This window comes from Gymnogyps californianus, chromosome 1 (assembly GCF_018139145.2).
Source record: "Gymnogyps californianus isolate 813 chromosome 1, ASM1813914v2, whole genome shotgun sequence".
Classification (NCBI taxonomy): domain Eukaryota; kingdom Metazoa; phylum Chordata; class Aves; order Accipitriformes; family Cathartidae; genus Gymnogyps; species Gymnogyps californianus.
The window spans coordinates 148505463-148530873 of record NC_059471.1 but is presented as its reverse complement, the minus strand read 5'-3'; the positions used below and the strand labels follow the sequence as shown (position 1 = coordinate 148530873).

Genomic DNA, 25411 nt, shown 5'->3' with positions numbered 1-25411 from the left:
GATGGACTGAGAGCTGAATCTTACTCTCCAATGGCTACTGAGCAGTTGGCTGGCTGGAAATTATGTTTAGGCACTACTGACTTGCAGGGGATTGGAGCCAGCCTTGTAGAAGCAGAAGATGCTCTGTCAGTGCTAATCCCCACAATCATCTAGTCCTTTGGAATTTGCTTTTTTTCCCTTCCCCCCCCCCCCCCCCCCACGTTAGCCAGAAGCAGTGTGGCTAAATACATTTGGAAACAGCAAAAAAGTCTGACCTCATGTTACTCAAAAAAGTGGTGTGGTTTGTCTTTTACATTTTTTTTAATTGCAAAGCTTTGACCATTTTTAATTAAATGTGCTCTGCCTGCCTCATCCCTACTCCAAGCTAATATGCTCTAAAATGCTCCCCTGGCTTAGTACAGCTCTTTTTAGCTGCTGATTTTGGTAAGCATCTTATTAATTGCCTGCTTGACGTGGGTGGTGGAGCTTCGTCTCCGAGTCTTGCCCTGGACCATCTTTCGACGCCGTACCTCACGACAGAGCTCATAGAAGGCCTCCATAATGTTGCCCTCTCCTGTGCAAGCAGAGCACTCATAAAAAGCACATGCTAGTTCTGTGGCCAGCTTTTCACCTTCCTCTGTGCTGACCTGCCTGGAGTGATCCAAGTCTGCTTTGTTGCCCACCAGGATCAGGGTGACATTTTTGGGTTTTTTAACTTCATCCAACAAGTTCTTAAGTGGCAGCACTTCCTCAAAGCTGCCTCTGTCCGTGATGTCATAAACCAGCACGAAGCCTTCACCCCATCGCACATGTCCTTCTTTCTGAATAGCATCCTCCTGTTTTGGAAAGACAGATACCAGCCTTAGGAATTTGATTTATGAAGAAGGAACCAGGCCTTTAGATAGATGTTGGTCCTCCAAAGCCTGCAAAGCCATGTACATCTCCTCTAGTTTATACTTTATGCACATCACCTTTTCTATCATGTAGCATAGGAGACCTACTCTACCAAGGTGCCACGGGCTGCCTGTGGAAAGGCTGGTAGCAGACAATTGGAAGAGGGTCTCTGTTGAATGATACCCAGCACACAAACCGCATAGGACTGTGCAGCGCGAGCACCTGCCATGTTTTGAAAGGAAGGGAGACCTGACTATGACAAAACTGCTCTTCACTTTGGTGAGAATCATTGACTGAGGCTGTCAAGCCTCATCATTTGACTGTAGAAATAGAATGTGACTTTGTGCATAATAATGTGTTGTTGGGTTGGCCTTGAATCAAGGAATGAGAACAAAATCATTTTAATCCCAGAGTAAACCCTGACTTGTTTGTTCTTCCAGTGTTCAAAAACTGTAAGCAGGGTCCCTTGCAGAAGGGTCTAGATCCAGCATGCTGCGTCCAGCAGCAAGCCGATGGTGGTGGAGGAGGGGGGCTCTGCTCAGAAGCAAATCTCTGTCCCCAGAAGTGGAGCACACCTGCCACCCACCACACTGCTGCCACCACCGCACTCCCCTTCCCTGCTGTCTATCCAAGCCAAGGTATTGGATAATAGTACATGTACCCACGCACCTGACCAGCTGTATCTAGTATCTCCATGGAAACCACTTCATCATCAATGGTAGCTTGGTGACGATACGTAGACTCTAAAATAAGAACACATTTTGTGAAACTTATTAAAAGAAGGTAATATTTTTTTTGTATCTTCCTTACAGCTACCCCAGCACAAGACCTGAGATGTGACATACAGCTTCATTAAATTTTATTTGTTGGAGCTCTTCCAGCCATTCTGGAGCACACTCAAGTTCTTTCTACAACGGTGAGTCTTTTACCTCTCTCCACACGGCACAACCCTTTCTTTCCCATGTCTTATACCTGCAAAGGTCTGTGCCTGTGGACGCTGCACTCTGTGCCCAACAAAAGGACAGAGTTTCCTGCGGCAAAGAGCTCTGCAAGGCTGCAGCCCACTTTTCATGTTTGCTCATAGGGAAGGCTGCCACCTATGAAACACAAATACTGCTACTCTCAAAGTATCCAGCTCAACAGCCTGTCACTGTGTAGCTTGAAGTCTCACAAGATCAAAACCAGTATGGTTGCAGATCAGGGAACCTAACGACTAAGCTCAGGCCTTATACCGTGATAAAATTACAGAAGTTAGCTATTTTAGGAATGTCTCTTTGAAACATGCTGAAATCATCACATTCCCCTCTTTTAGCAAGGGCTCAAGCAGTGATTTCCCTGTGTATGATTTATAAGGATAACCTGTGGGCATTAAGCATTCACACTATGCTACAGGAAAAAAACAAACCTATTTACTGTGTCCCAGGTTCTGGAACCAGGCAACTAATCAGAAAGCTAATGAGAAAAGGGCTTGTTTTATCTTAATGAGCTGATAAGTTAAATTTGATAGCATTTGACCTAAAACTTGGAAAATTATCTGTGCTAACATTCAGATTTATTACTGTTGCTAGCTCACAGATGACGTATATCAAAAGGCAAATGCGTATGCTGTAAAAATGTGGCCAGTGACTATGAATGCTTTGCATTGTCAGAGACACAATTCTTTTATTTGGTGTAAATCTCCTCAATAGGAACGAAGGATATCTTTAAGGAAACACATTTCTTTGATTTGAACTTCTGAAAGGGGTCATGTTTGGTGAATGCCTTTTTTTGTTACGTACTTAAGAATGTCACCTCTTCATAATCATGAATGTTTCAATGCTGTCAGTGCTGCAAACACTCTCTTCCCAAACCAAAAATGTCACTTCCCTCCTGTGCCACCTTAATTGCTTTAAGTAGCACAGCTGCCTCGACTAGGGACAAATGGTCAATTTAATTAGGCAGATGGCAAGCAATCTTGCTGTAGGGTTTCAGGCAATGAAGACTAGGTTTTTTTAAAGGCTGTAAATAGCCCTTCTGTTTAGTATTACAAGGCTGTTGAAGGAGCTGGAGTCCTACCTTTGTGATCCTGCGGCTATATCTACACAGCAGAGAAAGATATATCCAAGTATTTCAGTGGTATGTCTTATCTGCCCCTTCTGTACACCCTCCTAGCTGCAGCAATCCCCCCAGGGGAATGCAGAAAAGGCAGGAGCGCTAGTTTGGTGTGGAAGCTGCAGTGATGCACCTTCAACAAGTTATTTCAGTGGCTAAAATGTTCAGTGCTAGGTTGGGACTCCCTGTGCAGCACTCCACGTCCAAGGTCATTTAGGAACTTATGCTTTGTTTCTTTGGGGGAGAGTGCTGTGAAGAAGAGCTGGCTCTCTGAGTGAGTAATGTGATATTAGCTCCTTACTTGTTTAGGCCTTGCAATACTTAAATGTCTTCAACCATCTGGCCCTGCTTGACAAGTAGCTGTTGAGAATTAGTCCACACAACTTGAGAAAGTGCTCATCCAACCGTGTTTGCAGCATATCTGTGAAATGTCCTTCTTAGGAGGCAGAGTGCAGTAGGCCATACAGCTCTTCCCCGTGAAATGGGAGAATAAATCTCAAGGAGTAGACTTGTGCTCGCCGCAGAAAAGCAGCGTGATTCTTAAATGGTACTTGAGTTGTCGAAATAGGACTCTGGCGGCACTTTATGTTGCAAATTTAACTCACTTTGGCTGCTCATGTTGGGATGGAATTTGATCCTGGACGAGTAGCACTGATTTGGGTCAGATTAGTGTAAATATATCTTAGTAAATGTGTGTCTGTTCCTGTGCTTTGGAATGTGTGGTAGCTGGGTGAATTTTAACGAGGAGTGTAAAACAGCTGGACCTTTAAAGCATTTTTTGGCGTAATCACAGACGTGGCTTCTCCTTCAGGGGAACAGAAACATCTGAAGAATCTGGTTGTCTTGTAAGTTACGAGCCCTGAAGTTGTGATTTCCAGTCTGTTCACATTGATCCCATGGTACTTCACAAATGCACTGCCTCGCTTTGGGATTTATTAACATCATTTTCCCTGTGGCACACTTTTTCTTGAGACATGCAGCTAGAGAGAAATTAGATGACTTGAGATACCTGCTGGATCCCTAACTGAAACCATTGACAATGGAGGTGTCTGTGTCTTAGCTAAGCAACCTTGACTCCTGTTAGAGTTGATGAAGTAAAATAGGTCCTGAATATAGCTTGTCTGATCTCTCTCCTGGGATAAATCACGCCTCAAAAGCACTTAGAAGTCTAAAACTGGTCAGATGAATCCAGGCTGTAAATGTCTTATGCTTGCATCATCATGGTCAAGTAGAAAAAGCAAAGTGTAACACTGTACCTGTGGCTCCCAAGATGACTATAGGCAACTTTCTGAGCTTCAGATTGTCATTTACACCAGGTGATGCCTTTGTATTATATCTATAGCTATATGGCTATAACCTCATAGATAGAAAAGAAACCTGAGAGCTGTATTTTGCTCTTCATAAACTCAGTGTCAAAACTGCTAGCCTCAAAGCAGAGTTAGGGAGCTGCTGCTGCTGACTGAGCCGTGGTGTGCCTGACACTGCTAGCACTGTGGAAATAGTCATATTTGGTGGTTTGCTCTGCTTCAATATAAGTAAGTAAATCTGACCCATTCTTGTTGGTTTGGGAGTATGCTATGCTTATAGTCATATTCCCAATAACAAGATCAAAGATGCTGATGAGTGTGGCTTTGAAAGCCAATGCCAGATTTCAGGGTCCCACTTGCTTATAAAGCTGCAATCTCCCAGCATTCTGGCTGTGCAAAGCACTCCTAGTTCTCACAGTCCTATCGTTTGAAAAATTTACGTTTCTTCCAGAAACATTTACAGCTGTCAAAAGGCCTGAGAAACATGTTGGAAAGTGGTAGTAGTTGGTTTAAGTCTATAATATATTGCCACAATAATTCATTAATAGGAACTGGATAAAATTTTCAAATTACCACAGCTGCTGAATAATTATGGAAATAATGATTTCGGGGGAAAAAATAAACTAAACTCCCCTGGGGCTCTCTGTGTTGATAAGCGTGTTACAAAACTCCCTGTTCTTCTAAGCAATATGATTCTTAAAAATGCAGGGAAAAAACCTACTAAACTTATGTAGAGAAAACTTGGAAGCCCATGATCCATAGACTGTCCATGCATATGATATTCAGTCACAGCTTGACCACATCACATCCTTGTGCTATGCCCATTGTGACGTATTTAATAGAGTTTTGGCCTATAACACCTAGCTGGTCATTTATCAATCAAACCTATTTGTCCAGGACTATCCCGATCTATTGAATATATCTGTTCCAGAAGGTTGTATTTTCTAGAGAAAAACTATTATCTGAGAAGTAATTGCTAGTTCTTGGTTTATATTTGCAGTGATGTAAAAAGCTGTAGTGCTATAAAAAGCTGTTTTCTCTACTTGTTTATTTTGAACAGGCAATATATATCAGGGGTATGTCAGAGCTCTGGAAGGAAATATTTGCATCGGAAGGGTTTATTGCTTTTAGGAAAACACTTGTAGTAGGAGTAGGTAAATCAGCTGAGATGGAGCAATGACATACACCATTTTACATGTAAATTTAAGGAACAGCTTGATCTCTTCTGTTTGCTTTTAAGTACAGAGGGACACAAACTCTGTTTCCATTCCGAATTTTAGTTCATTTTTATCAAGAAAGGTTAATAAAACAAGGACATATAAAAATGCTCTAAGAAACTTTGGTCTCATGGTGGCTTTCAGCCAGTTGGATCTGAACTGCAAGAGACCTAGAGAAAGAGCTTTTGTGTAATAATTACAGCTGAGTTTCCAGATCAAAAAGCTTCAGCTATATAGGCATGAACTTCTAAGTTACGGTCAAAGTCTTGTTAGATGGCAATGCAGCAGTATGCTTAAAAGACTAAGATTTCCCATAATTATTTCTGATTACATAATAAAGGTTCCTGTTGTTTGTTTGTTTTTTTTAAATAAACTCCCTGCTCATTTAGACTCCTGCAGTCTTTGACATCCATCAGGATGGGACCTGTCTGTCACATTGGAGAACAGTGACCTTGACAGCCCATTGGGGAAAAAAAATTACCTCCATCACTAACCGTGGTGCTGTTTGATATGTTCTCCAGAGCCTGCCTTTGTGAAATCTGTCCCTCTCTGCATTTCCTTGCTGGTTCAGGAACTTTTCACCTTTTAGAAAGTCCCTGTAAGTTGAATGTACCTTCCTGACTCAGAAAGTCTCTCCTGCCTTCTTCCTTCCCCCACCCCAGCTCTTCTCAAAACTCAGCTGAATGTATTTTTCTTGCTTGCATTTGGCTGTTTCTCACTCCATCCATTATCTACCTTACAGGAAGGTTTTTATTTTGCAACCATCAGTGGTTTTACAGTAAGCACAGTACTGCCCTTGTGCATTTAGAATGTATTTCTAATGCTAATGCAGTGTATCCCCACATGTCTCTCTATTAACTGATACTACAGACCCAAAAGTAAGCATAGCTGGGTTATTTATCAATAATACCATCAAATGATATGCCATGCATTGTTATTCCAATCATTATTATCAGGTGTAAAAGAAGAAAAAGTAGTAAAGAGAAAGTTACTGAAAGGAAACTCTGTGACTCTGACAGCTCTGTGACTCTGATAACTGGACTTGGACTCTTCAATGTTGTAAGTGTTTCTGCATGTGTAACCCCGAGAGTCAGGAAATACAGAAGGAAAAGATCCAGGAGGTTGTACAGTACCTTTGATGTGCTTTATATGTACGACTATCACACTACACGAACATTCATATCAAGCTACAAAATTTAAATCAAAATGTGTATGAAAGAAGAAGGTATTTGTTCACAGTGACATTTAATTCATCTCTAGGGACTCTAGCCTGCTTCACATGCAGTCTGCCGTTGTGAATGGTGCTTTTGGAATTGATATGGTGATGTGCAAAGGAGTTTCTTTTTTAACTTTGTTTTTGGCTCTTTTGGTTGCCTTCTACAAGGCTACATTTGCTGTAATCAGAGCTGTGACTGCAGTACAGCAGGTATTCCCAAACTAGTCAGATTAAAGCTGAGAACAAAAAAGTCATGTGGGAGGCACTGCAGGCAGCGGGTGTGTCTTAGCTTGCTGAGCTGCTTTTAGTTGTCGTTTTCAGTCCAAGGCGAAGCTCTCAAATATTTCTGTCCTGTATAGATCCAGGTTGGGTGGAGGGTAGAGACCCTATTAATGCCCCTAAGGAGGCACAGGGCAGAATAGCCAGTGTGTACTCTGGGCAGTCAGCAGGCATGTGCCTCTGCACAAGCCAGGATGTGAGGCTGTCCCTGGCCCATGCAGACGGGCACAGACTATTAGTAGGTGACCTTAGAAGAAGCTTCAGGTGCTGTGGGGACTCACGGGGGACAAAGGATGCTCCGTGGAGCACAGGGACACATGCAAAGGAAACAGCTACTGCAGTATGAAATATGGAGGACAAACTCAGAAGAACTGAGGCTTCATTAGGTCTGCTGCTTAGTGAGCAGTTTGGTTTTTATCACATTTTCCTATTTTTAATAAAGTGGGAAGGTAATAGATGGCTAATGCATGCATAGCCCCACTGGACTATAAAGTTCTCATCCTGGTATGAAAGGATATGTTGCATCCCCAGAATTTGCTTTTTAGGTAGAACACGTGGGAGATACAAAACTAGTCTACAGAAGAGCATTTTTTTCTTGATGCATTGATATTTTCAATAAATAACATTTTGGCCTCTGAATAGAAATCCTAGAATACAGTTTTCTTGAAGATACCTCTAAAAATAATGGGAAATATGTCTATTTGTTGGCTTCTGCTGCATATGATTTTTCTCCTGTGTGCATAGACTGCGTTTCTTTTGAGGAGGAAGGGAGTGGTGTTACATTTCCTTTCCTATAGGTTCTGTCCTCATCCAGCTCTTACTGAGATAGGCAGAGAAAACATGTACAGATACCTGGGAATGGGATTCGTTAAGTCATGCTAAAACAATTGCTAAAACAAAACCAACAAAGCCAGAGCAGTGCTAACTAGTAGGGAGTAAGCTTTAAGGTTTTAACTGGTTTTTTTTTAATTTTCTGATTTAACTTTCCCACCAACAATAAGCAGAGGTATTACTTCCTGGTAGGAATTATGTCCATGACAAGTTTAAGTCTAAATAAACCATATTCTGCTACACTTTTTTGTTTGATTGTGTCAAGAAGTCTTTGTTAGCGAAGCTGTGAGTTTCACCTTATTTCTGCCAATATAAATGAAAACTAACCAGTGAGACTTTTCTCACACCTAAAACAAGCAAAACAAAAGCCTGCTCTCCTGAAGGTGCAAAAGCAAGCACTGGAAACTTCTGCTCATCTGGAGAACATTTCAGAATATGGTGAGCAAGAAAAGTAGGGGCAAAATATTTTGCAGCTGTAGCTACAGCAAGAAGAGCTGCTGCCATTTCTGATTTTTGCTGTCCATCAAGCTACCGTAAAAAGGCAATATTTTTATTACTGACATCAGGAGTATCTTCATCTTGAGACTCATATGTAAGAAAACAAACCACATTTTCAGATAACTGCTTTCCATGTTATTTTAAGCATCTTTCTCTGCTGCTCTCAATTACAATTTCATCATTTCAAGTCTTTGTTGAGCATTTTAGAAGCCAGTGTTGGGGGTTTAAGGTGCTCTAGGCCATACCAGTCCATTTCCCTACAAACACATCAGAGAAATCAGATATAGTTTCACAGCTCATTGCCCTAATACATTCAGTATAAATTCCTACTGCTGAGGAGTACAGTAAAAATGATATAACGTATTAAATGTATATCAAGTTAAGTAATGTTTCTACTGTTTTGAAGTGGGAAAAATAGAAGCCCAGGAAGACACCTAGGAAGGCACAATCTGGACTATTGAGGACTGAATCCCTTAAGCACTGAGGTAGAAGAAATGAGTAATTTTGTTAATAAAAATTGAGGATACTAATAGCTAGAGTCTGGCTTGAAAATAAGGCTGTTTTCCAGCAATTTATTAAGCGTCTACACATTTGTCATGGTACTCCCTGAAACACAGGTTGGCAGCCATTCCTCCTAGCCCCAAATGGTGTGTTACCATTACATCTCACTTTGGCTGAAAGCCCATACTGGACCACATATGTTATTCCTAGCTTGTGCTTGGATAAGCTGTAGTTGTCAACATGAGTGTTCAGATGAAATATGCAGAAGGCAAAGTTCTGCAAGATGGTGGCAGAACTCTCTCCTCTTTTGCTTGCTATGGAAAATGGTTATTTTTAATTGCGAGCATGCCAATGATCTGGTCTATAGCACTGTGTAGACTACAGTATCCTGTTGTGCAGCAGGAGGAAGAGAGGGCTGGGAGGGAAGGCTTCCCCAGGCTGCCTTCCTCCTGGGGCTGCTGGTCTGTCAACCTTTACACCCTAGGGCTGAAGTGACGATCAGTTAATGATTTATTAACACTTATTTTAGTATGGTCCCCTTTTTTAAAAGTTCTGTTTGCTGTCTGGGAAGTTTCTCTCTCGGCTGTGCTGCTGGGAGTCAGTATTTTTATGGTAATGGCAGGCAGTAAAGTTTCAGGAGTGTTACGACAAACTTGGTGAGTGAGCCACAAGTCAAGAAAACTAGAAATCTACAATATACAAAGACATGTGTTTCTTAAACTTGTGATCTGCAGTAGGGAAAGCAATCCTGGGGACGAAGAGTTTGTATTCAGACGGTATTCCAGCTGTCCAGACAATGTGTTAGCTGAATAAACCAGAGAGCAAAGACAGTCCTTGAGATCTGTATTTGGACCTGAGGACCTGAGCTCTTTTTCATGGCTGCATTGGCACAAAATTAGCCCAGAAAGATAGTTCTTGTATCTTCTCTTGCTAGAGAAAATTATTCTTAGTGAGGTCTTGGCTTCCACTGCTAGGCTTTCTGTTTCTGGTTATCAACCATTTTGATGGAAGCTAGTTTGGATATATTCCCACTCTGCTCTGTTGTTTATGTTTTTTGTACAGATCTGTATATATCAGGTGCAGAAAAGAAACTCAGGCTAGCAATATTTGCTAGTGTTGTAAAGTTAACTACATTATGTATGGTATCTGCAAACTTCCCTTGTGGTCCCTGAATGATACCATTTTGCCAACAGAACCCCCAGCTACAGATGTGGTTATATAGGCAAAACTACCCTTCTAATGTAAAAATAATCTTCCTTGCAACAAGCTTCCCAATGGGAAAAGCCTTCTTGCCAATGTAAACAACATCTTCGCAAAGTGATTTCTGCTGTTCTTGCCCCAGCGGTAAAATTTGTAAGTCTTGAGCTGGCCTATAGGAGATGAAGTTCTCTGCTGTGAGATAATTTAGGGCACTAACAGAGGTGTCTGTCTCCCTTCCTCAAGCACTTGTTTACCTAGTGTACCTTTCTGCAGTCCTTTGGCTGTTTCATGCTATGCTGGAGAAGAACTGTGCTATCATGGGCCTTTCATAATCAAGCTAGTGGGACAGCAATTTGTACCACCTTATCTCCTGTCTTTGCTGCTTTACTGATACCTACACATTTTACTCATGTTCGATGGTGTATTATGGGCTGTCTGTATGTTGCATTAGATAGGACTTTATAGAAACACCAACTCGGGTTTTTTCCCCTCCCAGTAGAAAAAGAGTGAACAAAAACGTGAGTGACTTAAAGAAATTGTGACACAGGTGGAAGAAATACTCTTTAAAAATGTCACTATTAATCTAGTAGTCCTAGCAAAATTATAGTTTTTCTTAAGAATCACGTTTCTTTATGGTTACATCTGCTCCTTCAAAGTAATGAATAGTCTTTTCTCTATCCCATTCAAATTAAATAAACTCCTATGCTTTCTGTCTCTCTTTGCCTTCATAGACGGGCCAGTCTGTCATGCACTGTTCTGCTGACTATCTGCTCATAGACAGTTTTCCTTTCAGAGGATTAGCAAAAAGTTGTTTGAAATACGTGAACAGCTAGAGAAAGACATCTAGGGATAGTGCAAGAAAGCCAAGGGACCTTTAGAAAGGTCAACAAAAATATTATCTCCTTGGTTGCTGTTATTTTATAAGTAGACTTTTGTTTAAAATTCAGTCTTTAGAGAAATGCTTGGTGTTTCGGTGCACCTTTGATATGTGAGTCTTAACTCTATGAGTACCAGTTACTTAAAGGATTTACAACCCTTCTATGAGATGAAGGATTTTATAGGTGAGAAGCAGAGGCAGAGAGACTGTGGGCAACAAATCAGTGACAGAATCAAGAAAAGGACTGAGGAACCTGTCTCCTGCACTTCCTTGGGGTTTTATTTGTTTGGGGTTTTTTTCCCTATACGGCAAAAACGGATGTTTTAAGTCCCTGTGCCTTGGAAAGTACCTGATTCTCCCAACTGTACATAAAAATGCTAATTGAGAACAAATGACACAACCCTGTTCATAATCCCCTTTTTTGAAATCTTGGATATCCCAGCTCTGTTTCTAGTTAAGCAAGTTGTCCTGATTATAGTAGAACAACAAATGTGTTCTCAGAGAAATACTGAAAAACATATTTTAAAAAGCACTCACTTAGCTATAGCTATGATGAATATTCTTCTTTCATCATCTGATCCAGGAGATTCTCCCTGCATGTCATGGCTTATGGAGGCAGGTAATTTGCTGTTGCCCATGAAGTATTCTGCAGGCCATCAGTGCTGTCTGTCTACTGCTGTGATGGCAATTCGGGCTTCCTCCTCCTTTTTTCCCCCCCAGGAAAAAATAAATTTACCAGTTCTCTTGATGACTTACTCTGATTCAGCATCTCCAATTTTAATTAATCAATTAAATATCACTTGTTTGACAGCAAACCACAATATCCCTCCATCTTTGAGGTCAGATGAAGGCAGCCTAAATTCTGGGCACTGCTGCTAGCTCATGGGGGAAATTGCTGAGATCCAGACTGTTACTCCTATTTACTGCCACTGAGGAGAACAGCTTTTCACAGCAGCCCTGAAAATCATGGTGTGAAGGCCTGGGTCACTGAGGTCCATGGAGGTCCTGCATTCAGACTAAGAGTTTACCCACAGAGGGCAGGCGGCCAAATAAAGGTCTTTGCACCTCCACCGTGAAACTCATCCCCACAGAGTATGTCCATCCCTGAGACTATGCTGGCTGGCAGGTGTTACTCATTTATATACTTCTGGGTTTGTGGCAGCAGCGAAGTGGTCGAGCCCCGAGAGGACTACCTGCAGCGGCGCTGCTGTGAGGACGGCTGCTTGCAGGCTGCAAACTCTCCCTGAGCCAAGCCGCCTCGGTGGCGGGCAAATTGTCAGCCTGCTGCCACCCCGTTCCTGGCAAGCACTGCTGAAATGGCACATAGGAATGCTTGTTTTCATGCTTCTTCTATGAATCTCTTAATAGAGCCAAAATGAAATATAGCACAAATTTCCAGTTCTGTATTAAATCCACCACGGATGTGTTGCTTACGTTTGTGAAGCGTTTTTAGGCTGTGGCGTAAGTGGTGCCCTAACCAGGCCAACTGTTTTTAGGCCTTCTAACATCACACTGAACTTGCTTATTAATTTGCCAGTTGTGTTCTATTTAAAAACATATAAACATTAATGAATTTTGGTGAAATCTAGCGGTAACCCAATCCCCTTTCTCAGTACACATTTAATGAGCTAAAGAAGACTAATTTTAATGCTGAATTCATATATTTAATATTTTAGAAAACAACTGTGTGTATTTTTTTAAAATGTGCAGTTCCAGCCCATTTCTACATAGAGCTATTTCATTGGACCTTCTAATTCGGTTGCACACATGAGAGTTGTGTGATTTATTATAAATAAAGATTGACAGTGGAAACTCATTCACCTTGATAATGCCAGGTAGCCACTTACTTAGCCTGAGAGATTAGGCACCTTTTTAAAAAACAAACAAACAAAAAAACCATGCCAAGATGGTGACAGTGACTCGCGAGTTAAACAGAAATGATGGAGAAGTCAAGGCTGATGGTTAACACTCCCCAGAAATGACCTTTGCTGCAGTTGTTATCCCTTGGCTGAGAACAGTAAAATAAAAAGCACAGTGATATGTACTTTTGCAAAGATGCAGCTGTCCTACTGATGCTTGCACAGATCTAACATTATGCACAAAAGTGGCAGAGCTGCAAAGCCCTGACTTCAGCAGCAGCTCCATGTGCCAAAGCTTGCAAGATTCAGTGATGCTCCTCCTGCCAGAAAATGTTATTTTGTGGTTTGTAATTTGGCTTCTGGAGATACAACAGTATATCCAGATGCTGCTAAAAATATGGTCCTTCATTTTCTTCTGGCAGGTTAGAGTAGTAAAGAATATTTATAAGGTGTGTTTTTTCCTTTCCAGTTAAAATGTGCCACCCTTGAACTAAAAGAGGACAAGGTTTTTTACCCTGATGCTTAGTTGAGGATAAAGTTGTATTTCCATCAGGCCTTGTACAACTTGGTGAAAGCTTTCCTAAAAATAGGAATTATCTGGGGATTCCCTGCATCAGAGGGCTAATGGGTGGTTGAAAACTTGTCATAAGAAATAAACTATAAATATGACTTTTTTGTCACAGCCCCAGTGATTTTTGGCAAAACCTCCTGTTGCTTAGTAGCGAGACAGTTTGCATCTGTTTTACTCCTGCCCTTTCAAAATTACTTGACAAAGCTACTTATTCTCCCTGTAGGGCAAATGGGTCTCACTGACACAACTTAAACTTTTTATATTGGTGGAATATATAGATATTCCTCTTCCTACCCAACTGCCAGTCCGTGACTGCTAAGAAGAAATTAATCTATCCAGCTAAAACTTCTCAATAAATTCAGCTCAGTGATGTTTACAGGTAATTGGCCACTAAATCACTGCAAGATGATCATGATAAAGACAGAAATAGTTTTTTTAAAGCACTGTTTCTCAAAGCTTTTGAAGGTACAGTGCCTTTCTGATTGATCTCTGAAGGTTTGAATAGTGGTTAGAATTTCAGGAGATTTTTTTTTTTTTTTCCTAACATTTCAGAGCCTCCTTTGAATCCTGTTGTGATCCATAGTTTGAAAAAAACAGTAGTTTAAAAACCAGTCTCTGGTGGGCAGCTTTCACCAGAGATGACTGTGATTAAGAAATAACATTGATAATAGTTTATTAGTTTTTGCATTTCTCAAACCTTTTCCTCTGAGCAACTTAAAGCACTTAGCTTCGCAATAACTGTAACACATGATTTAAGCTGTTATCCTCTAAACTGAATGAGAACGTAGAATTCAGTAACTCAGAAAAGATTTAATTTTTGTTTTATTGAGATAGGACTGTTGTCTGCATGAAAGCTTTCCGTGTTGCAAACAGAAGACGATTAGATTCCTGAAGGGCATGGTTAATTTGCAGTTGTATTCGTTTGTAAAACAGAAACAGATGTCAAGTCTTGTACACCAGAAAGGACATAGGGCCTTCATAATGGGGCAAAAAATGATAAACCTTGCAGCTTGCTAATAACTTAGTTTGTATGCTTAAACAAGGCAACAAGGATACTTTTGCATGCACTGTCCCTGTAAGACATTAATGAACTTGGACTATACTGATACAAAACACTTTATATACTTCTTCTATTGTCAAGTTCTTAAAATGATATATTAGTGATAGAGATGTGAAGTACTAATACTAATAATACTAATAAAACATTATACTGAACATCCCACTGTGCAGTACAAGGCAGGTGACTTATAATTCACTGATGAATATATTGATATTAGCAGATAAAAGAATGTATTTGAGTTCAGGTTGTTCTGAGAATTATTTTCCCAAGATAAGATTTCTGATATCTATCATTTCTTCATCTTACCTGATGAAAATACTTAGTATGATACTGGATACTTTGCTTTGTTGAAAGGGCTGCCTGCGTTTTGCAATGAAGTGTATTAAACTTTCATCTTTGTTTCTGCTGCGCAAGTTTATGGCATTCTCTGTTTCTTTAGTGTGACCTCTTAGAGAAAGAACCCTAACAAAGAAATAGGTATTTAACTGCACGATCTGTATTTGAGCCTGCGAAGAAAGGTTAGGAAGAAGATGGCAACAGATTGTAGGAGAAAAAGAAATTTCCCAGCCCCTTACTTCATGTGCAAATCACTTAGTCCTGAGGTATTGAAGGTACCTTCTAAGATGTGAATGCCTCATCTCAGACTTCTTGGCCTGGATTTTCCCTGGTGCAGAGCATTCAAATATATGCGAACTTAGGAAATACTAAGAAATTGGACCTTGGCCCAAATTTTCAAGCAAGGCTTCTAATTCAGAGCAACTGTTTGACAGGTTTTTTTGAGATATCTGTGCCAGCTTCTCAAAAGTGCCAGACCCAACACAGCTAAGTGGGAGCGGTGGAGGAGACATGTGGATGCCCTTTTGATGACTGGTGTCCCTATCTGGTCATCCAAAAAGTAAGACGCAATGTATGTTTGACAGCGAGGACAAAAAACCTACCTAAGGGTAGGTAGACTGACTGTAAGCACCTACAACTTTATTTTTCCCTTGAATTTTTGAGATCTGTATCGCAGCTATCTTATTCTCTAGCAGCTGATGTCTGGGTTATCTAAAAGCAGAAAACTGATCACACACTAAGTAATTTTCAGAGTGAAATACTAATGCATTTGCTTTCAATAGCAAAATTCCCACTGACTTCTGTGTGGGCAGAAATGTGCCTCATATATTAATTCTGCTTTCATTTGAGTGCATTACTGCTTCTCTATTCTGCCATCTTAGGTAATAATTTGTTCCATCTTTAAATGACCATAGAGAAGCTTTTTACAGCAAATTTAAAGGTTGACTGAGGCTTGGAATTTTAACTCTATGACTTTCCATTACTTCAGCTGTGCTATTATATACAGCATACCACCTGTATAGAATAAAATGCAACCTACCTAGTGTCGGGTCATACTCCCAGATGAACCGTTTGGTCAGGAAGCGTACAACAAGAGCTGGAGGAACAAAAAGAGGCCAGGTGAGATGCACAAGCCACCAACTCATCTGGTTTTTAAAGCTTTCCCAGCAAACTTTTCTGTGTGAATGGGCATGTAGCAGCTCCCCTGAACTGAGAGCAGAATTCAGCTTTGCTTATTGGGGCAGTCAAGACCTTTTCACTGTTTGTGGCCCACTTTACACTTTTGGAGGGGGGAAACAAAATGAAAACAAAAACTGTTTACAGCATTAATCATTTACCCATGCAACAATGCACGACAAAGAATACCAAGAGATTTTCAACGGTAGTCTCTAACTTTTTTCCCACTTATTTTTTTGCCGCAATAGCTTCTACCATTAAAAAGCCACAACAACCCCATTTACAGTGCTATGAGCAGATGACCCTTGGAAAAAACACTATTTTGGATGCTTTAGATTTCCCATAACCAGTGGAAAAAGGGTTGGCAGTTTTCGAACCAGAATGCTTTGAAGCTTCAAAACTAGGGGTGTTCAAAATAATTTAATTCTTGAAAACTTTCCCTTCAGATTTTAAACCTTGGAAGGTAAACATATAATTGGCACAATAGCTTCCTTCTGTATTTTGGCATGCCTTCCTTGCAACAATTTATCGTCCATGTTTTGCCTCCTTGTCACTTGAAGCAATCAGCTATAATATTTTAAAGCAATGGTCAACAAATGCTATTAATGAATTTGCAGAAGTAGATATAAAGCTTTAGATTTTAGAGCACTGGATAACTAGTTCTCAGTTGCAGTTTATGGGCTAAGATCTTGCTACTTATGTTCTTATATTTAATTTTTTCTATCCCTCCACCCCCTTTAAAAACAACCTGTAAAGGCTTTGTCAGGATATTGACTATGTTCTAATTTAAAACTAAGCAGTGCCTTGAATTTCTAGTGGTGTAAACGAAGCGTTCACCACTGCCAACTACTCAAAATCCTTTCTGCATTTCCAAAATGGACCTAGAGATATTACTGCACTAGCTATGATTGCAGTGATTCCAGCTATAGGAAAAGTTTTCCTTGTTGTCAGCCCTACAGGACTGTTCTGTTCTTCTTTCAGTTGCAGACAGACAGTAAAAGGTGACAGCTAAACCTGGTTCTGATCCTTTTCTAAATTAAAGCCATGAGAATGCCCCACATCCCAGATTTCTGTGCCCAAGAGTAGGACAAGGCAACACTCTACAGAATATAAATATAATTAATTAAGCTTTGCTTAATCTGAACCTATTTTTTAAATACAAGCAGAACATTAGTTTTCAGGAAGATTTAACTATGCCTTACACTTGGAGGGGTAATAAGAAGCTGAGCCTAAGGAAATGAGATCACTGCACAAGAAGCAATTTTAAATTGATGTTATTTTAAGTTTTTATTTTCCTTAGGAAATCCTACCTTTTTAAAATTTTTTTTTAGCCTTTGCAGAAATGCTCTCCTTGGCCCTCAGAGTGAATGTGGCAATTCTTAGCCAAAGTAATTTTTCAAGTCGTAGTCCTAATGTGGATGTCATTATACTACAAGAAGATCTCTGTGTAGCTTATTTTCCATCCATGATGATGTCTGCACCAGGACGTTTTTCATAGAATCATAGAATAGTTTGGGTTGGAAGGGACCTTTAAAGGTCATCTAGTCCAACCTCACCTGCAATAAGCAGGGACATCTTCAACTAGATCAGGTTGCTCAGAGCCCCGTCCAGCCTGACCTTGAATGTTTCCAGGGATGGGACATTTACTACCTCTCTGGGCAACCTGTTCCAGTGTTTCACCACCCTCATTGTAAAAAATTTCTTCCTTATGTCTAGCCTAAATCTACCCTCTTTTAGTTTAAAACCATTACCCCTTGTCCTATCGCAACAGGTCCTACTAAAAAGTCTGTCTCCATCTTTCTTATGAGCCCCCTTTAAGTATTGAAAGGCTGCAATAAGGTCTCCCTGGAGCCTTCTCTCCTCCAGGCTGAACAACCTCAACTCTTTCAGCCTTTCCTCACAGGAGAGGTGTTCCATCCCCCTGATCATTTTTGTGGCCCTCCTCTGGACCTGCTCCAACAGGTCCATGTCTTTTCTGTGCTGAGGACTCCAGAGCTGGACACAGTACTCCAGGTGGGGTCTCACCAGAGCAGAGTAGAGGGGCAGAATCACCTCCCTCGACCTGCTGGCCACACTTCTTTTGATGCAGCTCAGGATATGGTTGGCTTTCTGGGCTGTGAGTGCACATTGCTGGCTCACATCCAGCTTTTCATCCACCAATTTATCCTTTTTATTTCAGTCACATAGGATTCATTTAACCTAATTTTAGCCATATGAGGAAGTTTTAGCTAAATATCTAGTCTCCCTCTATAGTTAGTGGAAAGACAGAGGGGCATTTCTAGGATACAAGTCATCAAGCTTAAGATGATTTGATGACCATTAATGGTCCCTTCCAACCCAAACCATTCTATGATTCTACGATTTGTCCACTTGTGTTACCTACTTCTAGAAAACCTATTATGTGGTTTATTTACGTGACAAAGCTAGACTGATTCTCTAAGATTTATAAAGCCAAACTAAATTCCCCATATTTTACCTCAGCTGGAATAGTTTAAGCATCTTGATCTTTCAAAAGTTTGGTCATGACTCTTCTCAATTGCTAGTAATAGGTTCTCTAATTGCTAATAAAATACACAGCATGCTCTTTTTTTTTTCTTTTTCCATTTTGACAGGGGAAGTGATGCAGGGTAAAAGTTCTCCTGACATGCTTTCAGAAGACTCCTTACCATCTTCTTTTTCAAGAACAGATTTAAAAAATGCTCTCTTCTTTCACAGCCACTCTCTGAAGGAGAAGCAGTGATGTACTGTCTGTGTTGCAGTGCCTTGCCCTGAGCCTGTGCCTGGACCTGGAGTAGCTAATGAAGAGAGAGAAAAGGCAGAAGAGAGGAGGGGAACCTGTCCAGCTATTTTCGTATTAAAACATGGTCCACTTAGTTATGATAACCTTGTACTTGTAGATGGAAATTGCTGGAGAGGAGGGTCAAAGTGGTGAAGCGAACTGGAAGAAACTCTGTCAAGCACTAATGTCTGAGACAGGTGAGAGAGAGCAGCAGCTCTAACGGAAAAGAGGGAGAAGAGCTGATTTTGGAGGTAGCCCAAAAAAAGGAGGTGAGAAGGTGACAAGCAATAAGAAGGAAGGGTAGAACTGGACCGCAGCAGCTGAGACGATCCTGGGAGAAGAGAGGTACAGCTATGTACACGGGATGAAATGGTACAGGCCTTGAGTGCTACAGAAGTGAAGAATTAGAGATCACAGATGTGAGCTCTGGTGAGGAGGGCAAAAGTAGGTTGTATTCACCTCCAGCAGGGAGGCCTGTATGCAGAAATAACAAATAATCACATATGCAGGAGGGAGCTGAAGAAAAGAAAGGAAGGGTGGGAGGCGGCTGCCATGCATAGGGCCAGATGGCAATTAGTCTCCCTTGCTGGCAGGTCTCAGCGGGGAGCACAGCAAGCCCAGCGAGTTGCTCGCTCAGCACTGTCGGTAATAAAGTACTTGCTTAAGGCTTGCTTGGGCCCGGTGAAGGGAAGAAAATGCCACCTCAGCACAAGCCCAGGTGAGTGGGGAGGTGTCAGCTTCAGAGCCATGTGCTCTGTGCCAGTTTTGGGGGCATGCACACTCGGGGCCGTGCAGAGCTGCTGTTCCTGCGGGGCTGGCTCTGCTCAGCCTCCCTGCTTCTGGCCTGGCTGATTCCCTCAAAATACCCCTGCTCTCCTTCATGGCAATGGTCACAGCCCATCCCATGGAGCTTTTCACTTCCACACGTTTTTACAAGGCTGAAGATTAGCAGCTGCATTTCACAGATGGGGAAAGTGAGATGCTCTTGATCCAGTGTCTGTCCTGTTTGTAACTATTGCAAACTGTGTTGGATGGGAATGTCTTCAATTTTGCCTCATTACGGATGCTTAGCAGATGGGCCCCTGACATCCAGTTGAGTATTAAAACAATGTATGTGACTTTGCTGTCTGATTTGACTGAAAACAGTCAATGAGAGGAGAGCTGGGTAGGGCATCCAAGTGCTTGGGCTCTCAGTCCGGAGACCAGCTCGCTGGCTTGTGCCACGTGCCCTAGCAACGATCAGCCGAGAGCAGGGGTATTACTGCGGAGCCATTTTGTTTATGTTGAGCTCACTTACTGCCAGATTACATCACTTTTTAGTAAAATAACTTCTGCCAGTAGAAGAATCAGAAGTGAGAACATTAGGAATTCACTACACTTAAGAGCTGTAGCGCTCAGATTTCTGCTGCTGGCATAAATGACACTTCAGGCAAAGCAATAAAACTTCCCCGTGTCCTTAGCAATGCTGCATAGAAAGAGTTGAGATGGGCATTACTTCTTTCTCGCCTTAGCAAAGGTGTGTGCACCCTGTTTGACCCGTCAGCCTTATTTAGACATGCTTAACTCTAATACTAATAATGAGCCAAAAATAACCCAAGACACACACACACACAAAAATCCAAATGCTGGGTTTTGATTTAAAATAACATTGAGGTTGAGGATGTCTAAAACACATTATTTTCTGATTAAATTAGGTGACTAATTCCAATGTTCATATTAAAATGACCATTTCCAGTGCTTATCGTCAAGGAAGACAAAATGCATTTTGAAGCACACAAGATTGAGATCGCTGTAGTGCCTAATAGGAGTGAATTTCATGGTCCTCCACCGACTAGTCCAGGCTCTTCCCTGAACACTTACTGCTTGTGAAATACAAGAACTTGCAGGCTTAGAACGAAAGAATCTCCAACAAACTGCAATTTGGATTCCTGCTGTGTTTTTTGGAGACATGACCATTACCTAAGGGAATTGATGTAATGTCCCAGCAAAGGAAGAATAGACTCATGTCTCTTTCTGCCTTTCCTTACACCCTCATTTCCAAGTCAGCTGTTTTGTACAGGGTTTAAATTAGGGTAGAACTTGGCCCAGGACTTTCATTCACTCATGTTTAAACCTTCTGCCTTAGAAGTTATTCTTGGAGAAGAAACATGACTATCTGTCAAATATATTTGCAGTGTAACTCCACTGAAGACAATGAAGTTATATCAGGAATTAACTTGGCATATAAACTGAGAGTATCAACCACATAATCAATTTCTTTGGGACTTGTATGGCTGAGTCTCTTACTCAGCTTTAAAAATCTCAGTCCATTTCTTTTGGAACATTTTTTTTGTGGTGTTTTGCGTCTTGTTTTAGGTCTTTGTTTGGATTTAGTAACGTATAAATGCTCTGGCTAAATTTAAAATCTGCCTGAATACGTATCTTCATGAATTTGTTATCTTTTCAGCTAATTCAAGCTGAGCTTTTGGGGGAAGAATGGAAGCAGGGTTTTATTTGAAAAACATCCCCCTTCCCCAAAAGCTACAGAGTTCAAAGTTATCCTAAGAAAAATAACAGTTCTCCACAGTGAAATAACTGTATGATGACTCTTTTATGCCATGAGAATTTTCAGCTATAAAAATGGCCTGAAAGTAGTCCCATTAATTAACTTATCAACAAGTCCATTTCTGGTGCCATGATGATGTGTCATCAGTAAACCATACTTGGCAGGAGACACCAGAATGGTTAAAATCAGAAGTTATAATGATCAAAAGGCACTTTCACAAATGAAGTATTTAATTTTTTTAAAATGTATATTTTTGTTAGAGAGTTCATCCCCCATTCACCCTCTCGGAGGCCCCTCGTGTATTGGAATTTCAGTCCCCTTGGAGCATGTGGCAAGCTCCAGCCTGCAGGATGGCGGTGCCACAGGATTCTGGCATGTGATGTGCTGCCTCCTTAAACAGCTCTGTGTCCAGCTTTGGGAAATAATGAAGTAATGGTTTGTTTTAAACGCACTACCATGAGAATTTACTTTGCTTCTGAAAGTGCAGGTATTTTGGGGGTGTCTGTGTGTGTTTGGGAAAGTATGAACTTAGAATGCGGAGTCCTTTTCGATCCTGGTACATCATGGATGTAAACATGCAGGCATTACTTCTAGCTTTGCGTCTGTGGGCTTGGGTTTGACTCAGTTTTGACAGTATCTCTGGCAATTCAGTGATGTGGGGATATGAGTGGTGAGACATCAACAGGAGGATTTGTCTGCCTTCTCTCCTCTCTTGGTTTGTTTGCTGTGGTCACTTCTGATGTTGAGACCTAATGTGCTTGTAGAAAACTAGAAGGTAAATTTAACGGAGCAAAATGAGATCAATGAGTTTACCCAGTGCTCTGCTCCCTGCACGTTTCTGCTCTATTTCTCACCAACCAGACCATGTGTGGGCTGCCCAGGCTCAGGGGTACTACCTGTCTGCTTATGCCCAGGCATGGATGGGGTCTTGTGGATGCTCCAGCTCTTCTGCAACATCTAGCTATGCCTGGTCCTGCTTTCGTAGGCTTGCAGCTTTCGCACAAATTGAGTCTGATGTTAGGGAATTGTCAGTATCTCCCTTCACTGGCAGAGATGTCTGGCCCCCAGGTTACAGACAAAATTTGCCACTACTCAGAGACTGGGGAGAAAGCAATCTTGGCACAGGCGTGTTAGTGGAACGAAGGCCACTCTCCTTATTCAGTACTGAATACGGAAAATACAGGAGTCATTTGTCAAAATCTTTGATTATAACCACATCCTAATGTTAACAGCAGGAAATGTTTCTTGTCTTGCTTCTGGTGTGGTAATTTCACAATAAAAGAACCTCTCTGTATATTCATCTGGAACAGTCTACTGTGAATTTCACAAAATACACAGTATAGTAGTCATTCATCCCATTGTCACTGAACGGGAGGATTTTTGTAGTAATGTTCCACCCATTGCCTTCAGTGCTGGAGGCATTTTTTTAGAATGGTTGCTGCATATGGAATACAAGCAGGAGGCTTAATTTATATTACGTTATCCCATTCCATAATATATTGTTCCAATATAAGGTTGTTTATTTCACAGGTCTCCTCTCATATAAAAGATGAATGATCAGACTGGTGTGTCTAATGGTTTTGATCATTTTAGGAATGCAGTGTGTAATATCCGTACTTCTACCATTCCTCCTCTCTTGACTTCATTGTATATCTTGTTATGTCGCCCCTTTGTGAAGACTAAACTTTCTGGTGTGCTATTACTAACACATATGGTTTTCCAAAACATAGTTAATGGTAACACCTCCAGATGTTTGTGTGTCTGAGACAGAGTATATTTGTGATTGGGCTGTAGAGCAAGTCTTACGGATGAAATCACACAAAAAAATTGTTCCTTTTCTAGATGACTGACACAGGTAAGGTTTGAATTTGCATGCTGTTTTGAAAGACACTGGGCAAAGTAAAGTAGAATAGGATTCTCAGTATAAAACTTTGATTTAAACCCCACCCCCTCATCTCAAGGTGAAGAATAAAAAAAGGTTGATTTATTTGAGAAAAAATTGAAAAAAGAAAGAAAATATTTTCAGAAGAAAGAAGGGGTGGAAAACTTTTTTCTTTAAAAATGCAGTACTTCATTAAGAAAATGGCAAGTCGACAAAATTTTCAGGGGGCTGTCAATTTTTTGTATTCTTTTTTCCTTACATTTCTCCCGGTGTTGACTTTAGAAAACATCCTACTCTCTTCTTTTGGTCAAACTCGTTTGTCATCTTTAAAAGGGAGAAAGAAAGAAAGGAAATAAAGCAGGGAATTCTATAATACTTTAGATGGCAGGATGATCTTCTGGTCATTGTCAAAGTGTTTTTGTATGAATGAATTTTTGTTGGAAGATGCATTTTGAACAGAGAGGCCATTTTTTGGAAGGAAGCTAGTTTTTTCGATTTCTCTTTCAAAGGAAATGCCTGAACACTTCACCATTTGTTTTCAAAGAACCCGTAATTTAGGAAATGCAGATTTAAAACAAACAAACCAACCCAACCTCACTAGCCTCCATTTTGTTCTTTTATTCACTGCAGTGTTATTTTGTATTGCACTGGAGACATGTGAGGGATTAAATTGTGTTTTTTTAACCAGACGTCACTGTTACAGGGAGATGGCAAAGATGCATTTTCTTGGCTGTAGCATTCACCAGCTACTCAGTTTCAGCTGATCTGTATGTACTGAAAGGGTTCAAAGTTGATTTTGCTCTGCCGATGCTGAACCTGGCTCAAGGTGCAGGCAATGTGAGCTACTTGAGTGGCACTCCTGAAAGGAAGGGCTGGCCGGCCGTTTTGGAGATGCCTTGAGCTGCTCCTAGGACAGTGTGGAGCTGCTGCCTCATCCTCTGCTAGTGCAAAGGGAGGAACGTGCATGAGCACAGAAGGAAGCCATGGCCAGTGCAGGAGTGGGGATTTTTGTTGCTATTCTGGGCTTTTTTTTTTTTTGCATTTGTTTTGTTGTGGGTTTTTTTGTTTTGTTTTGGTTGCTGGTTTTGGTTTGTGTGTTTTTCTTTTTTTTTTAAGGCTCTCCTTCAGCTCTTGCTCTGATCCCTGCTCTCTCTCCCTTCCCATGCTCAGAAGGCGAGATGAATAGAAGGAACTGGAAGAAAGGGGAGAGAAGTGAAGTTGCTTATTAGAGGTCCACATGTCCTGGGAAAGCCATGGACCCCTTTCCCAAGGAGTAGGGAGGGAGTGCGGACTCATGCCCAAAGGAGATGAAAAAAATTTTCCAACAAAGTGAAAAGCCAGTTTTGTGTGAATCCTTGGTCAGGGTAGGGTCTGGTCTCCAAGGCCCAGCTGTTCTGTGAGAGCATCCTGGCTGCCAGCAGCAACCTGGCCATAAATCCTTACCCCTGCCTAAGGGGGAGGCTGCTGGTAAGGAGCTCAGCGAACCAATTTGCCTCATGCTTGATAGTTTTGGGGGCTAGCTGGTGTTCTTGCCAGGAGCAAAAGACATTTTGTTTCACGTGATATGTCCTGGTCTGAGAAACCCATTCTGGAAAGGCTCAACACACTCTTTTGCTGCTAGGCTGAAGATTTCGTGTAACTCTAAATGCTTAAAAATAGGGTTTTATCAGGCCCTGGTGAGTCAGCCTGAATGAGAGGGCAGTTAGCATACTGTGAGCAAGGCCACTGGCATTAATGCTGGATCACTGCCTGTATTTGTAACCTTCATGATGGCAAAAAGTACCTTTGTGAAAGTGCCTAGCTGTGCTACTGTTTCACTAAGTCTGTCTAGATGAGCACAAATGGGAACTAGAAATGACATAACGAGTACCTTCTTCTCTCATTTGCCTCAGAAACCCAGTGATGTAAAGGGACGCAGAGCTCCCTATTTCATTTTGGTACACAGCACTGGCTGTTTCTGTGTGGTCAGTCTGAACAATCTATCACTCTCTTGTCGTCAGCCTGACTGCAATATTTTCTCGTCTTATTTTAAGTTCGTGTATGCTTTATCAGATGAGACTACAGCTCGCATCAAATGAAAAACAAGCTGTTCCTTGGCTTTTTCTGTGATATACTTCATTTCTTTTAGATGTACACCCTGGCTTTCTGGGTTTGGCTCCATGGAAATGTCAGATAACCTGGAAAAACTTTACATTGAGATTACAATCCAGCTGGAGTAGGATAAATGGGAAAATCTTGAAAGATCATACATCCTGTGCAATTTCCAGCTTTCTTTGACAAAGGAGCTTAGGTGAACACTAGAAGTTCGTATCA

General features: G+C 41.2%; 1 protein-coding gene across 2 annotated transcripts in view; it reads right to left on the bottom strand.

Annotated features, from left to right (window-relative positions):
• Nucleotides 1-210: 210 nt before the first annotated feature.
• RERG (RAS like estrogen regulated growth inhibitor) overlaps nucleotides 211-25411 on the bottom strand; it is a 107308-nt gene continuing 82107 nt past the window's right edge. For both annotated transcript variants that reach the window (XM_050915457.1, XM_050915458.1), the window contains exons 3-5: nucleotides 15756-15812; nucleotides 1543-1616; nucleotides 211-815 (exon numbers count right to left, since the gene is read on the bottom strand). In XM_050915457.1, coding sequence (XP_050771414.1) covers nucleotides 408-815; nucleotides 1543-1616; nucleotides 15756-15812 — 539 coding nt within the window. In that variant the 3' untranslated portion in view covers nucleotides 211-407. The remainder of the gene's footprint in view (nucleotides 816-1542; nucleotides 1617-15755; nucleotides 15813-25411) is intronic.